Here is a 15768-nt window from a genome sequence, read left to right as displayed (position 1 = left end):
ACCATTGCCCAATGTTGGGACAATAAAGATTTAATGAACTCTACTGAGCTGGACTGAGTAGAACTGGGGGATATGAAAGGACCATGGTGTATGACACTCAGTTGGCAGCTTCAGAACGTAGTTTTCCTCTTGGGTTTTCAAGTGGAACCTTGACATTTCCATCTCAATGCTACTATATGTTCTAGGAAAGGGAAAGGGGATACCTGGTCAGTTGTACAACTGAATGCATTCAACTGAAATGTGTCTTCTGCATTTAACCCCTCCTGTATTGGTTTCTATTAAACTTGACTAAGTATTTCATTCTCTAGTTCTAATTTATATTGTACTTAACCAACTTCCTGGTTCCCCTCTTGTCTCTGGCAGGTTCCAACCTGGGCCCCCCCGGGAAGCCCCCCCAAATGGAGGATGGGTACAGCCCCTACGGCATGATGCCTGTCTCCGAGTCCCCCACCAACCCCCTGGTGCCCCCAGACAGCTGGAGCCAGGGCAAGAGCCCCAACGACAAGATGGTCAACGGCGCCAACATCACCTGGCCTCCAGGTCAGTTAGTTGGCTAGTTAGACTGGGATGGTGGATAACAGTCCTGGACAGCTACAGTGACTGCTTACTGTCCAGCCAAAACCTATTCACCTAATATGATGATCATGGGACTAATGTAGCCAAATGACTTCTGTTTTCAAGAGAATTCGTTTCATTGCAAGCACCACCTTTTGTATTTTTGTATTTTGTACATTGCTGAACCAGGTAGTCATGTAAATGAATGAGAGGAATGACAATTGTAATACTTCCTGTACAATCACTTCCTCCTCCAGAGTTCTGCCCGGGCGTGCCCTGGAAGGGCCTGCAGAACATCGACCCGGAGAACGACCCCAACATGACCCCGGGGAGCGTGCCCAGCGGCCCCACCATCAACACCAACATCCAGGACGTCAACCGCTACCTGCAGAGAGACCGCAGCGGAGGTGAGGACGAGGGAAGCAGAAAGGGAGGGTGAGGGAGATGAGGAGGTTGGAGAAGGAAGGGAGAGACGGGGGAGGTGAGGGACCTGGGAGGTGAGGGGCAGGCGCGCTAGGGGTGGAGAGGGACAGGGGTGGAGAGGGACAGGGGTGGAGAGGGACAGGGGTGGAGAGGGACAGGGGAGGTGAGGGTGGAGAGGGACAGGGGAGCTAGAGGAGGTGAGGGAGGGAGGGAGAAGGACAGGTGATGTGAGAGGGAGGGAGGGAGGGGAGAAGGACAGGGGAGGGAGGGGAGGGACAGGGAGGTGAGGGAGGGGGAGAAGGACAGGGGAGGGGAGAGGGACAAGGGGGGTGAGGGAGGGGGAGAAGGACGGGGTGGTGAGGGAGGGGGACAGGGGGGGTGAGGGAGGGGGAGAAGGACAGGTGGGAGGAAGGGAGGGGAGTGTTCATGTTCTAAGTAGTCCTATACATATGTAATGACGGTGCTCTCCCTCTGGTAGACTTGGTCTTGAGAGGGGAGAGGAGAGCTGGGGGTCTGAGATGACCTGAATCATTCAAAGAAAACTGCTGCGGGCAAAATCAGATACTGTGCCTGCAATGTATCCCAATGGGTTGGGGAGACTGATTATCTGTAACAGTTCAGTCACTGGAGAAGCCTGCTTTTTCTCTTCTGGTCCTGCTGCTTCTTCACTTAACTGCATGTACAATCTGACACTCGTATATCTACACTACTAGGTCATCTTATTCCCAACACTTTGAACTCTCCCATATCACACAGCCACAGAGCACCACAGCTGTTCATCCACTTTCATTTATTCTGTTTCTTTATTAGATTCTCTCTCTCTTCCATTCCCTTTTGCTGGATGCGATGCCCCCATAGGCTCCTCCCCCACCTCATCTCAGAACGAGGCCCTGCCCCCCTCCACCGATTGGCCAGTCAGTGCCTACTCTAGCTCGTTCAGTCTGTCGTCCCCGGAAACGGACGACCCAGGTACACAGTTTGTCGGAGTGGGCGGAAGTCTCCTCTAACCGCTGATACAGGGTCAAATCTTATATCCTACCATATTCCCCGTGGTTATGTTTAGGACCAGGTGATATGATAATCTGGTCCTAGATCTGTGGGTAGGGGTGACTTCCGCTTTGAGCTAGTTTGTCCCCCTGCCCCCGTCAGTGTTGATGTCTCTGGTGGCTCAGTATCTGGTCCAGAGGAGGACCCCATCCTTACCATCACATCTGTTTTGTGTGCCCTTCCCTCTTTAGTTGTACCCCTCATACATCTTCCCTCTGGTGGTGTTGATGTATCCCCACCCCTGTGTGTAGCATGGGGGGGGGAACTGGGAGGAGGGTGTATATACTATATCTTAGTATAGTTCTAGTCTATCTGTGTTCCTGGCCTGATCTGTCCCATACTGTGAGGCATGGACTGAAACTGACCCTGGGCTGTACTCCTTTGTGTGTGTGTGTGTGTGTGTGAGAGAAGTCTAGCTGTATTCCTGATCTGTTCCATACTGTGAGACATGGACTGAGACTGACCCTGTGCTGTACTCCTTACTGTGCAGTCTGGGACTGTGTGTGTGTGAAGTCTAGCTGTGTTTATGCCCATTTTTGGTTCAACACATCCAGGAAAAGCAGAATGATTGCTCTGCTCTACCGTCAACAACCCCTCTACCAGGGTATTATTCTGACTAGTGTTTTTGGTTGTTTAGTTCCCTGTGTGTTGTTGATAGAAGAATGCCAAGTATCTCCAATTGTTGCCAAGCAATCAATGTGTTTCTTTTCTTATCTCTCTTTCAGGTAAATTGTCAGACATGAAGTCCACCTGGTCCCCGGGGCCCATCTCCCACCCCTCCCAGGTCTCTCTGTCCCATGAGTTGTGGAAGGTCCCCCAGGGGCCCCGCAGTAACACAGCCGCCCCCACACGGCCCCCCCCGGGCCTCACCAACCCCACCAAGCACTCCTCCACCTGGGGAGGCAACTCCCTGGGCCTGGCCCAAGGCTGGAGCAGCTCCTACTCCTCAGGTAAATCAAATTATATTTGTCAAATGTGCCGAATACAACATGCATAGACCTAACTGTGTAATGCTTAAAACCAACAATGCAGTTTTAACAAAATGGAGTTAAGAAAATATTTACTAAATGAACTAAAGTAAAAATAGATATATTTTTAAAAGTAACACAATAAAATAACAATAATGAGGCTATGTACAGGAGGAACCGGTACCGAGTCACAGTAATTTGTACATGTAGGTAGGGGTAGAGTGACTATGCATGGTAATAAACAGTGAGTAGCAGCAGTGTAAAAACAAAGGGGGGGTCAATGCAAATAGTCAGAGTGTCTATTTGATTAGCTGTTAAGTAATTGGATGGGGAGGATGGCGACTTGCTGACTGACTGGATAAATGAATTGACTGAATGGGTTTTGGTCCAACCAGTGCATGTTCAGTTGATCATTTATGAAGTTCATGTAACAGCTGTCTTTACTCTCCAAAAACTGTAGTGTATTTGTTGTGCTTGCCATAAAAACTGTAGTGTATTTGTTGTGCTTGCCATAAAAACTGTAGTGTATTTGTTGTGCTTGCCATAAAAACTGTAGTGTATTTGTTGTGCTTGCCATAAAAACTGTAGTGTATTTGTTGTGCTTGCCATAAAAACTGTAGTGTATTTGTTGTGCTTGCCATAAAAACTGTGGTGTATTTGTTGTGCTTGCCATAAAAACTGTAGTGTATTTGTTGTGCTTGCCATAAAAACTGCAGCCCTCATAAATGTTCAGTTAGAGTAGAAGATGACTGAAGGTCAGGTTCTAGAGGTGTTGTGATACAGACTAAATGTCAGGTTCTAGAGGTGTTGTGATACAGACTAAAGGCCAGGTTCTAGAGGTGTTGTGATACAGACTAAATGTCAGGTTCTAGAGGTGTTGTGATACAGACTAAAGGCCAGGTTCTAGAGGTGATACAGACTAAAGGCCAGGTTCTAGAGGTGTTGCGATACAGACTAAAGGCCAGGTTCTAGAGGTGTTGTGATACAGACTAAACGTCAGGTTCTAGAGGTGTTGTGATACAGACTAAAGGACAGGTTCTAGAGGTGATACAGACTAAAGGACAGGTTCTAGAGGTGATACAGACTAAAGGCCAGGTTCTAGAGGTGTTGTGATACAGACTAAAGGACAGGTTCTAGAGGTGATACAGACTAAAGACCAGGTTCTAGAGGTGATACAGACTAAAGGCCAGGTTCTAGAGGTGTTGTGATACAGACTAAAGGCCAGGTTCTAGAGGTGTTGTGATACAGACTAAAGGCCAGGTTCTAGAGGTGTTGTGATACAGACTAAAGGACAGGTTCTAGAGGTGATACAGACTAAAGGCCAGGTTCTAGAGGTGTTGTGATACAGACTAAAGGCCAGGTTCTAGAGGTGTTGTGATACAGACTAAAGGCCAGGTTCTAGAGGTGTTGTGATACAGACTAAAGGACAGGTTCTAGAGGTGTTGATACAGACTAAAGGCCAGGTTCTAGAGGCGATACAGACTAAAGGCCAGGTTCTAGAGGTGTTGTGATACAGACTAAAGGCCAGGTTCTAGAGGTGTTGTGATACAGATTAAAGGCCAGGTTCTAGAGGTGTTGTGATACAGATTAAAGGCCAGGTTCTAGAGGTGTTGTGATACAGACTAAAGGACAGGTTCTAGAGGTGATACAGACTAAAGACCAGGTTCTAGAGGTGATACAGACTAAAGACCAGGTTCTAGAGGTGATACAGACTAAAGGCCAGGTTCTAGAGGTGTTGTGATACAGACTAAAGGCCAGGTTCTAGAGGTGTTGTGATACAGATTAAAGGCCAGGTTCTAGAGGTGTTGTGATACAGACTAAAGGACAGGTTCTAGAGGTGTTGATACAGACTAAAGGCCAGGTTCTAGAGGCGATACAGACTAAAGGCCAGGTTCTAGAGGTGTTGTGATACAGACTAAAGGCCAGGTTCTAGAGGTGATACAGACTAAAGGACAGGTTCTAGAGGTGTTGCGATACAGACTAAAGGCCAGGTTCTAGAGGTGTTGTGATACAGACTAAACGTCAGGTTCTAGAGGTGTTGTGATACAGACTAAAGGACAGGTTCTAGAGGTGATACAGACTAAAGGACAGGTTCTAGAGGTGATACAGACTAAAGGCCAGGTTCTAGAGGTGTTGTGATACAGACTAAAGGACAGGTTCTAGAGGTGATACAGACTAAAGACCAGGTTCTAGAGGTGATACAGACTAAAGGCCAGGTTCTAGAGGTGTTGTGATACAGACTAAAGGCCAGGTTCTAGAGGTGTTGTGATACAGACTAAAGGCCAGGTTCTAGAGGTGTTGTGATACAGACTAAAGGACAGGTTCTAGAGGTGATACAGACTAAAGGCCAGGTTCTAGAGGTGTTGTGATACAGACTAAAGGCCAGGTTCTAGAGGTGTTGTGATACAGACTAAAGGCCAGGTTCTAGAGGTGTTGTGATACAGACTAAAGGACAGGTTCTAGAGGTGTTGATACAGACTAAAGGCCAGGTTCTAGAGGCGATACAGACTAAAGGCCAGGTTCTAGAGGTGTTGTGATACAGACTAAAGGCCAGGTTCTAGAGGTGTTGTGATACAGATTAAAGGCCAGGTTCTAGAGGTGTTGTGATACAGATTAAAGGCCAGGTTCTAGAGGTGTTGTGATACAGACTAAAGGACAGGTTCTAGAGGTGATACAGACTAAAGACCAGGTTCTAGAGGTGATACAGACTAAAGACCAGGTTCTAGAGGTGATACAGACTAAAGGCCAGGTTCTAGAGGTGTTGTGATACAGACTAAAGGCCAGGTTCTAGAGGTGTTGTGATACAGATTAAAGGCCAGGTTCTAGAGGTGTTGTGATACAGACTAAAGGACAGGTTCTAGAGGTGTTGATACAGACTAAAGGCCAGGTTCTAGAGGCGATACAGACTAAAGGCCAGGTTCTAGAGGTGTTGTGATACAGACGTAAGGCCAGGTTCTAGAGGTGATACAGACTAAAGGCCAGGTTCTAGAGGTGTTGTGATACAGACTAAAGGCCAGGTTCTAGAGGTGTTGTGATACAGATTAAAGGCCAGGTTCTAGAGGTGTTGTGATACAGACTAAAGGACAGGTTCTAGAGGTGATACAGACTAAAGACCAGGTTCTAGAGGTGATACAGACTAAAGGCCAGGTTCTAGAGGTGTTGTGATACAGACTAAAGGCCAGGTTCTAGAGGTGTTGTGATACAGACTAAAGGCCAGGTTCTAGAGGTGTTGTGATACAGACTAAAGGACAGGTTCTAGAGGTGATACAGACTAAAGACCAGGTTCTAGAGGTGATACAGACTAAAGGCCAGGTTCTAGAGGTGTTGTGATACAGACTAAAGGCCAGGTTCTAGAGGTGTTGTGATACAGACTAAAGGCCAGGTTCTAGAGGTGTTGTGATACAGACTAAAGGCCAGGTTCTAGAGGTGTTGTGATACAGACTAAAGGCCAGGTTCTAGAGGTGATACAGACTAAAGACCAGGTTCTAGAGGTGTTGTGATACAGACTAAAGGACAGGTTCTAGAGGTGTTGATACAGACTAAAGGCCAGGTTCTAGAGGTGTTGTGATACAGACTAAAGGACAGGTTCTAGAGGTGATACAGACTAAAGACCAGGTTCTAGAGGTGATACAGACTAAAGACCAGGTTCTAGAGGTGATACAGACTAAAGGCCAGGTTCTAGAGGTGTTGTGATACAGACTAAAGGCCAGGTTCTAGAGGTGTTGTGATACAGATTAAAGGCCAGGTTCTAGAGGTGTTGTGATACAGACTAAAGGACAGGTTCTAGAGGTGTTGATACAGACTAAAGGCCAGGTTCTAGAGGCGATACAGACTAAAGGCCAGGTTCTAGAGGTGTTGTGATACAGACGTAAGGCCAGGTTCTAGAGGTGATACAGACTAAAGGCCAGGTTCTAGAGGTGTTGTGATACAGACTAAAGGCCAGGTTCTAGAGGTGTTGTGATACAGATTAAAGGCCAGGTTCTAGAGGTGTTGTGATACAGACTAAAGGACAGGTTCTAGAGGTGATACAGACTAAAGACCAGGTTCTAGAGGTGATACAGACTAAAGGCCAGGTTCTAGAGGTGTTGTGATACAGACTAAAGGCCAGGTTCTAGAGGTGTTGTGATACAGACTAAAGGCCAGGTTCTAGAGGTGTTGTGATACAGACTAAAGGACAGGTTCTAGAGGTGATACAGACTAAAGACCAGGTTCTAGAGGTGATACAGACTAAAGGCCAGGTTCTAGAGGTGTTGTGATACAGACTAAAGGCCAGGTTCTAGAGGTGTTGTGATACAGACTAAAGGCCAGGTTCTAGAGGTGTTGTGATACAGACTAAAGGCCAGGTTCTAGAGGTGTTGTGATACAGACTAAAGGCCAGGTTCTAGAGGTGATACAGACTAAAGACCAGGTTCTAGAGGTGTTGTGATACAGACTAAAGGACAGGTTCTAGAGGTGTTGATACAGACTAAAGGCCAGGTTCTAGAGGCAATACAGACTAAAGGCCAGGTTCTAGAGGTGTTGTGATACAGACTAAAGGACAGGTTCTAGAGGTGTTGTGATACAGACTAAAGGACAGGTTCTAGAGGTGATACAGACTAAAGGACAGGTTCTAGAGGCGATACAGACAAAAGGCCAGGTTCTAGAGGCGATACAGACTAAAGGCCAGGTTCTAGAGGTGTTGTGATACAGACTGAAGGTCAGGTTCTAGAGGTGTTGTGATACAGACTAAAGGCCGGGTTCTAGAGGTGATACAGACTAAAGGCCAGGTTCTAGAGGTGTTGTGATACAGACGTAAGGCCAGGTTCTAGAGGTGATACAGACTAAAGGCCAGGTTCTAGAGGTGTTGTGATACAGACGTAAGGACAGGTTCTAGAGGTGTTGATACAGACTAAAGGCCAGGTTCTAGAGGCGATACAGACTAAAGGCCAGGTTCTAGAGGTGTTGTGATACAGACTAAAGGACAGGTTCTAGAGGTGATACAGACTAAAGGCCAGGTTCTAGAGGCGATACAGACAAAAGGCCAGGTTCTAGAGGCGATACAGACTGAAGGCCAGGTTCTAGAGGTGTTGTGATACAGACTAAAGGCCAGGTTCTAGAGGTGTTGTGATACAGACTGAAGGTCAGGTTCTAGAGGTGTTGTGATACAGACTAAAGGCCGGGTTCTAGAGGTGATACAAACTAAAGGCCAGGTTCTAGAGGTGTTGTGATACAGACTAAAGGCCAGGTTCTAGAGGTGTTGTGATATAGACTAAAGGCCGGGTTCTAGAGGTGTAGTGATACAGACTAAAGGTCAGGTTCTAGAGGTGTTGTGATACAGACTAAAGGCCAGGTTCTAGAGGTGTTGTGATACAGACTAAAGGACAGGTTCTAGAGGTGTTGATACAGACTAAAGGCCAGGTTCTAGAGGCGATACAGACTAAAGGCCAGGTTCTAGAGGTGTTGTGATACAGACTAAAGGCCAGGTTCTAGAGGTGTTGTGATACAGATTAAAGGCCAGGTTCTAGAGGTGTTGTGATACAGACTAAAGGACAGGTTCTAGAGGTGTTGATACAGACTAAAGGCCAGGTTCTAGAGGCGATACAGACTAAAGGCCAGGTTCTAGAGGTGTTGTGATACAGACGTAAGGCCAGGTTCTAGAGGTGATACAGACTAAAGGCCAGGTTCTAGAGGTGTTGTGATACAGACTAAAGGACAGGTTCTAGAGGTGATACAGACTAAAGACCAGGTTCTAGAGGTGATACAGACTAAAGGCCAGGTTCTAGAGGTGTTGTGATACAGACTAAAGGCCAGGTTCTAGAGGTGTTGTGATACAGACTAAAGGACAGGTTCTAGAGGTGTTGATACAGACTAAAGGCCAGGTTCTAGAGGCGATACAGACTAAAGGCCAGGTTCTAGAGGTGATACAGACTAAAGGCCAGGTTCTAGAGGTGTTGTGATACAGACTAAAGGCCAGGTTCTAGAGGTGTTGTGATACAGACTAAAGGACAGGTTCTAGAGGTGTTGATACAGACTAAAGGCCAGGTTCTAGAGGCGATACAGACTAAAGGCCAGGTTCTAGAGGTGTTGTGATACAGACTAAAGGCCAGGTTCTAGAGGTGTTGTGATACAGATTAAAGGCCAGGTTCTAGAGGTGTTGTGATACAGACTAAAGGCCAGGTTCTAGAGGTGATACAGACTAAAGACCAGGTTCTAGAGGTGTTGTGATACAGACTAAAGGACAGGTTCTAGAGGTGTTGATACAGACTAAAGGCCAGGTTCTAGAGGCGATACAGACTAAAGGCCAGGTTCTAGAGGTGCTGTGATACAGACTAAAGGCCAGGTTCTAGAGGTGTTGTGATACAGACTAAAGGCCAGGTTCTAGAGGTGATACAGACTAAAGGCCAGGTTCTAGAGGTGTTGTGATACAGACTAAAGGACAGGTTCTAGAGGTGTTGATACAGACTAAAGGCCAGGTTCTAGAGGCGATACAGACTAAAGGCCAGGTTCTAGAGGTGTTGTGATACAGACTAAAGGACAGGTTCTAGAGGTGATACAGACTAAAGGACAGGTTCTAGAGGCGATACAGACTAAAGGCCAGGTTCTAGAGGTGTTGTGATACAGACTAAAGGCCAGGTTCTAGAGGTGTTGTGATACAGACTAAAGGCCGGGTTCTAGAGGTGATACAGACTAAAGGCCAGGTTCTAGAGGTGTTGTGATACAGACTAAAGGTCAGGTTCTAGAGGTGTTGTGATACAGACTAAAGGCCAGGTTCTAGAGGCGATACAGACTAAAGGCCAGGTTCTAGAGGTGTTGTGATACAGACGTAAGGCCAGGTTCTAGAGGTGATACAGACTAAAGGCCAGGTTCTAGAGGTGTTGTGATAAAGACGTAAGGCCAGGTTCTAGAGGTGTTGTGATACAGACTAAAGGACAGGTTCTAGAGGTGTTGATACAGACTAAAGGCCAGGTTCTAGAGGCGATACAGACTAAAGGCCAGGTTCTAGAGGTGTTGTGATACAGACTAAAGGACAGGTTCTAGAGGTGTTGATACAGACTAAAGGCCAGGTTCTAGAGGCGATACAGACTAAAGGCCAGGTTCTAGAGGTGCTGTGATACAGACTAAAGGCCAGGTTCTAGAGGTGTTGTGATACAGACTAAAGGACAGGTTCTAGAGGTGATACAGACTAAAGGCCAGGTTCTAGAGGCGATACAGACAAAAGGCCAGGTTCTAGAGGCGATACAGACTGAAGGCCAGGTTCTAGAGGTGTTGTGATACAGACTAAAGGCCAGGTTCTAGAGGTGTTGTGATAAAGACGTAAGGCCAGGTTCTAGAGGTGTTGTGATACAGACTAAAGGACAGGTTCTAGAGGTGTTGATACAGACTAAAGGCCAGGTTCTAGAGGCGATACAGACTAAAGGCCAGGTTCTAGAGGTGCTGTGATACAGACTAAAGGCCAGGTTCTAGAGGTGTTGTGATACAGACTAAAGGACAGGTTCTAGAGGTGATACAGACTAAAGGCCAGGTTCTAGAGGCGATACAGACAAAAGGCCAGGTTCTAGAGGCGATACAGACTGAAGGCCAGGTTCTAGAGGTGTTGTGATACAGACTAAAGGCCAGGTTCTAGAGGTGTTGTGATACAGACTGAAGGTCAGGTTCTAGAGGTGTTGTGATACAGACTAAAGGCCGGGTTCTTTTTTATTTTTATTTTATTTCACCTTTATTTAACCAGGTAGGCTAGTTGAGAACAAGTTCTCATTTGCAACTGCGACCTGGCCAAGATAAAGCATAGCAGTGTGAGCATACAACAAAGAGTTACACATGGAGTAAACAATTAACAAGTCAATAACACAGTAGAAAACGAAGGGGGGGTCTATATACAATGTGTGCAAAAGGCATGAGGAGGTAGGCAAATAATTACAATTTTGCAGATTAACACTGGAGTGATGAATGATCAGATGGTCATGTACAGGTAGAGATATTGGTGTGCAGAAGAGCAGAAAAGTAAATAAATAAAAACAGTACGGGGATGAGGTAGGTGAAAAGGGTGGGCTATTTACCAATAGACTATGTACAGCTGCAGCGATCGGTTAGCTGCTCAGATAGCTGATGTTTGAAGTTGGTGAGGGAGATGAAAGTCTCCAACTTCAGCGATTTTTGCAATTCGTTCCAGTCACAGGCAGCAGAGTACTGGAACGAAAGGCGGCCAAATGAGGTGTTGGCTTTAGGGATGATCAGTGAGATACACCTGCTGGAGCGCGTGCTACGGATGGGTGTTGCCATCGTGACCAGTGAGCTGAGATAAGGCGGAGCTTTACCTAGCATAGACTTGTAGATGACCTGGAGCCAGTGGGTCTGGCGACGAATATGTAGCGAGGGCCAGCCGACTAGAGCATACAAGTCGCAGTGGTGGGTAGTATAAGGTGCTTTAGTGACAAAACGGATGGCACTGTGATAGACTGCATCCAGTTTGCTGAGTAGAGTGTTGGAAGCCATTTTGTAGATGACATCGCCGAAGTCGAGGATCGGTAGGATAGTCAGTTTTACTAGGGTAAGCTTGGCGGCTTGAGTGAAGGAGGCTTTGTTGCGGAATAGAAAGCCGACTCTTGATTTGATTTTCGATTGGAGATGTTTGATATGAGTCTGGAAGGAGAGTTTGCAGTCTAGCCAGACACCTAGGTACTTATAGACGTCCACATATTCTAGGTCGGAACCATCCAGGGTGGTGATGCTAGTCGGGCATGCGGGTGCAGGCAGCGACCGGTTGAAAAGCATGCATTTGGTTTTACTAGCGTTTAAGAGCAGTTGGAGGCCACGGAAGGAGTGTTGTATGGCATTGAAGCTTGTTTGGAGGTTAGATAGCACAGTTCTAGAGGTGATACAGACTAAAGGCCAGGTTCTAGAGGTGTTGTGATACAGACTAAAGGCCAGGTTCTAGAGGTGTTGTGATACAGTTAAAGGCCAGGTTCTAGAGGTGATACAGACTAAAGGCCAGGTTCTAGAGGTGTTGTGATACAGACTAAAGGCCAGGTTCTAGAGGTGTTGTGATACAGAATGAAGGTCAGGTTCTAGAGGTGTTGTGATACAGACTAAAGGCCGGGTTCTAGAGGTGTTGTGATACAGACTTAAGGACAGGTTATAGAGGTGTTGTGATACAGACTTAAGGACAGGTTATAGAGGTGTTGTGATACAGACTTAAGGACAGGTTATAGAGGTGTTGTGATACAGACTAAAGGCCAGGTTCTAGAGGTGTTGTGATACAGACTAAAGGCCAGGTTCTAGAGGTGTTGTGATACAGACTAAAGGTCAGGTTCTAGATGTGTATGTTGTAGCCTTGCAGGCAGAGACTTGGTGCCCTTTTGGTACAGCCAAGGCGGTCTAGACAACGCCCCGAGAATGCCATGTTGTGGTTGAAGGCACCTCTCTTGATCAACTGATACTGTGGTTTACCTAAACTACAGAGCTTACTGCTTAGAATCCACCACCCATCTTACTGACTTTCCTAGCTCCTTGGAGAATCCATTTGACATTGTGACGACATGGTGTTAGATGTAATGCAATTCTGCATTTTAGGTTTATTTAGCTTTCCTCCCTCTATTCTCCTCTCCTTCTCCTCCCTCTCTATCCCCCTCTTCTCTCCTTCTCCTCCCCCTCTATCCTTCTAGCAGCTACCACATGGAGTACAGACAGCTCCAACAGGACCAGTAGCTGGTTGGTCCTGAGGAACCTCACTCCCCAGATAGACGGCTCCACCCTGCGGACGCTATGCATGCAGCACGGCCCCCTCATCACATTCCACCTCAACCTGACCCAGGGCAACGCATTGGTGCGCTACAGCTCCAAGGAGGAGGCCGCCAAGGCCCAGAAGTCCCTGCACATGTACGGAGATGTTGTTGGCAGTTTTCCTGCCCCTCTCACTGCTCGAAGGCAGAAACACTTAAGTCATGTCAATTGTCAGGTGTGAAAGGACTTAGAACTGGGAGAACTTGGAAAGCTTAGAATTTGGAAAAATGTGAACTTAGAGAGATCTTTTAGTGGGTGCCCAGCCTGCTTCCACAAAGGGTAGAAACAGTATCTATAGCATCACACGTGGTGTATGAGAATGGCCACTTCAACGAGGCTAACCAAATAACACCTCTCTGTTTGTCTCTCTTCCTGTCCAGGTGCGTTCTGGGTAACACCACCATCCTGGCAGAGTTTGCTGGGGAGGAAGAGGTCCAGCGCTTCTTTGCACAGGGCCAGCAGCTAGCCTCAACCACCAGCTGGCAGGCTGACCCAGGTGTCAATCAGACGCGGATGGGTGGTTCCGGGCCCAGATCCTCGCACCCCATTGGCCACCCCCACTGGAACTCTGGCGGTAGCGGTGGCGGCATGGGAGGAGGTGGAGCCAAGACGGCCGGAGATCTGCTCTGGGGGGGCGTGCCCCAGTACTCCAGCCTATGGGGACCGCCCAGCGGAGAGGAGGGGCGGGTCATGGGGAGTCCTACTCCTATCAACACGCTGCTGCCTGGGGACCTGCTGAGCGGGGAGTCCATGTAGGACCACGTCACAGAGCTCCATGCTAGAAAAAGGAGGAATGGAATAATACACAGGAATACTACACAGTACTACATATATACATGTATACAAACAGAAGAGCAAAAACCAAGCAAATCAATGTGGTGATAATCAGTGTGGGTGGGATGATCGAGGGACAGATTTGAGGAGGACGAGGTGACTCTTCTGTGTCCACGCTGCTCACCCTCTTCCAATTTTTCTGTTTGTTTAAAAAAAAAAAAAACATTTCATTTTAGATTTGTTTGGCGAGAGGCTCTGGTTACAGTGTTTTAAGTTTGGACTTTCGGAAAAGCACGAGTATGCCTTTGACTCAACCAACAAAGGAAGAGAAACATTTGAACTTTACTCTGAGAACTATTTGTCATGTGAAACGTGTGTTTTAGACTAACTGCTTCAAACAACGAGCTGCCATCTTCAAAACTCCCATAGTCCCTTGCTGCCTGGCAGCAGTCAATCCACACCTCAGAGAAACCATAGATACACGTCATTCCCAAAGCCCATCCCCTTCCTGTCGGGAAGGTTCCAGAACTTTCTACCAGTCCGGAATTTCTCTTGTTTGTTTTTTTCTCAGCACTAATTACTAGCCTTAACCTCCCCCCTGGCCTCGTTCCCCTCTTTTATTCACTGATTCTCACTCACTCTGTACTTACTGAAGAAAACGTACTGAGAATTGCACACTCATTTCTGAGCCAGCGAAAACCGAGGGGAGAGGATGTGCTTGTAAGAGACTGAGGCCACAGCAGCTCTCAACTGGAATCGTCGGCGGTCACAAGCACATTATTCAGTCCCCACCACTCTTAAAGGGATTGATGATGCAAACGCAAAAGATCTTCGCCTTGTTCATTTTAAAGCCATTTTTGTCATGGAGGAGTTTTGTTTCCCCAAACCATTCGCAAAATAAGCGAAGAGAAATATGACTCCAGTGTGTGAATATTTCCGGGGGCGTGTGTTTACATGTGTGTATGACCGTCTTGTTGAAGTCTAGTAACCACTGCTCTATGGAACTGTAACAAAACACTTGTTTTGAAATGCACCTCAACTCGTTTAAGGACGAACTTGTGGTCTGGTTCCTCCCCTTTCTGTGACTGTGGAAGACCTCAGTCGTTACCGTGGTCCACTAATCTCTCCTTTACACCAACACACCATTTCAAGTGACGTGCAATATAAGCCACAGACTACTCTCTACTACCGTCCACACCAAGTACTCAAAGGGTTTCTCTCACAAACCTCTTTCAAGAGCAGAGACAGAATCAGCAAGGACTCTCTATATCCATGTCCCCTGGGTGTGTGAGCTGGCTGGACCTACTTATCCGTGAAACACAAGGATATACAACAAGCACTTGTTATTCAGTCTTGGACTGGGTCTTTCTAATCCAGCCTCACAGTGACGGACTAGAGGGGCACAGGGGTAAGGAAGGGGGTGTATGGGGCATTATACCAAAACGAGACTTGTTCCTTATCTACCCACAAGACGAAACCATGCATTTCTTTCTTTCCATTGTTGTATTTGGTACAAAAAAGTATGGAACAAATATATAACTGCTTTATAAAAAGAGGTGGTTTATCATAGCACTTAGCAAAGAGCGTCAAGCTCCTTCACTTCAATGCCAACGAATCAGAAGAGGAGAAGCGTGTGACACTGAAAAACTCTAGGAAAAAAACAACAAAAAACAAGCAATCTACTACAACGTGGCTTCTGTGTAACTCTTTATGAACTGTAACAGATGTGAAACTATTTTCAGTTTTCATATTGTTTTGTTATTTTCGACCTTCCCTTTCTCGCTGTCTGTGTGTGGTACCAGGAACCTTTCTGAAATGGTAGCACAATGAAGGGATGAAAGGAAAGAATGAAAGACTTTGGGCACTATCGGGTGTGAGACCCCGAAGCACTCGCCTGTTTTCCCTTTCACTCTATCAAAGTAAATATCACTGTTACATGACTGCAGATCTTTAGCCTTGTTGTCTGGAGACGCAACTAGATGCTGCGGCAATGTTCTGGAGATGGATTCTGCAGGGGGATCGCCATTTTCTCTCTGTCTCTCAACCTTTTTCACAAGCCCTGCCAACCTGTATGATCGTGTGGCCATTGAGTGCCTGCCTGCTGCGGAGGGGGTGGACTTCATAGAAGCTCCACACCAGGCCTCTGCAGCAGCTCTCACCCCACCTTCCCCTCTCCATCCCTGGGGAGCCTCACAGACTGGTTCCCCCAGGGACCTCCCGGGCCTCTGGTGCCCAAGAGCAG

At 46.9% G+C, this 15768-nt stretch overlaps 1 protein-coding gene across 12 annotated transcripts in view; it reads left to right on the top strand.

The window, feature by feature from the left end:
- Window positions 1–15176, top strand: part of LOC109876860 (trinucleotide repeat-containing gene 6C protein) — a 78165-nt gene extending 62989 nt beyond the window's left edge. For 7 of the 12 annotated variants that reach the window (XM_031834319.1, XM_031834318.1, XM_031834325.1 and 4 more), the window contains 6 exons: window positions 364–540; window positions 813–962; window positions 1789–1947; window positions 2751–2975; window positions 12635–12848; window positions 13133–15176. In XM_031834319.1, coding sequence (XP_031690179.1) covers window positions 364–540; window positions 813–962; window positions 1789–1947; window positions 2751–2975; window positions 12635–12848; window positions 13133–13508 — 1301 coding nt within the window. In that variant the 3' untranslated portion in view covers window positions 13509–15176. The remainder of the gene's footprint in view (window positions 1–363; window positions 541–812; window positions 963–1788; window positions 1948–2750; window positions 2976–12634; window positions 12849–13132) is intronic. The other 5 variants (XM_031834328.1, XM_031834322.1, XM_031834321.1 and 2 more) reach the window with 5 other exon arrangements.
- The last annotated feature ends 592 nt before the right edge of the window (window positions 15177–15768 follow it).

Source organism: Oncorhynchus kisutch, linkage group LG10, assembly GCF_002021735.2.
Source record: "Oncorhynchus kisutch isolate 150728-3 linkage group LG10, Okis_V2, whole genome shotgun sequence".
NCBI lineage: Eukaryota > Metazoa > Chordata > Actinopteri > Salmoniformes > Salmonidae > Oncorhynchus > Oncorhynchus kisutch.
This window is presented reverse-complemented; position numbering and strand designations above follow the sequence as displayed.